General features: G+C 35.9%; 1 protein-coding gene across 1 annotated transcript in view; it reads left to right on the top strand.

Moving 5' to 3' along the window:
* LOC119594704 (F-box only protein 28-like) overlaps window positions 1-474 on the top strand; it is a 9,716-nt gene that overhangs the window by 2,994 nt on the left and 6,248 nt on the right. Inside the window, exon 2 of the mRNA XM_037943762.1 lies at window positions 230-319. Within this exon, the coding sequence (XP_037799690.1) occupies window positions 230-319 (90 nt within the window). The remainder of the gene's footprint in view (window positions 1-229; window positions 320-474) is intronic.

The following is a 474-nucleotide window of genomic DNA, read 5'->3' on the forward strand; positions in this document are numbered from 1 at the left end:
TAGACACTCCTAATCTTTCCCTTTAGGCTTCTTTAATCATTTTCCTGTTCCAGAAATTACCATAATGTAAACTCAGATATCCATTTTCAAAACAAACATCTATTTACCTTTTTTCTTTATTAAACCTTGCGTATTAACAATGAAATAATCTGGCCTAAAGCAGAAATTTGTGCAAAGTATAACAGTGTCTGAATAATCAGCATGACTCATCACAACTCGTCCCTTGCAGGTTTGTCGACGGTTCAACCAAATCAGCCAGATGTTGCTGAATAAAGGATTTCGCAAAGTGGAGCGCTACCAAGCCAAGTGCCTTAAAGAGGTTAGTTTGTATTTTGTGGAATTTTTATGGTTCTGGTCATTGATTTATATTAAGGGTTGTACAACTGAGACTATTTCTTAAAGGCGAAATTGCTGTATTTCATGCCCATGTGGGTTGCTTCACATCATATGATAGGCCTCCTTTTTGAAATTAAA

This window comes from Penaeus monodon, chromosome 34 (genome assembly GCF_015228065.2).
Source record: "Penaeus monodon isolate SGIC_2016 chromosome 34, NSTDA_Pmon_1, whole genome shotgun sequence".
Classification (NCBI taxonomy): domain Eukaryota; kingdom Metazoa; phylum Arthropoda; class Malacostraca; order Decapoda; family Penaeidae; genus Penaeus; species Penaeus monodon.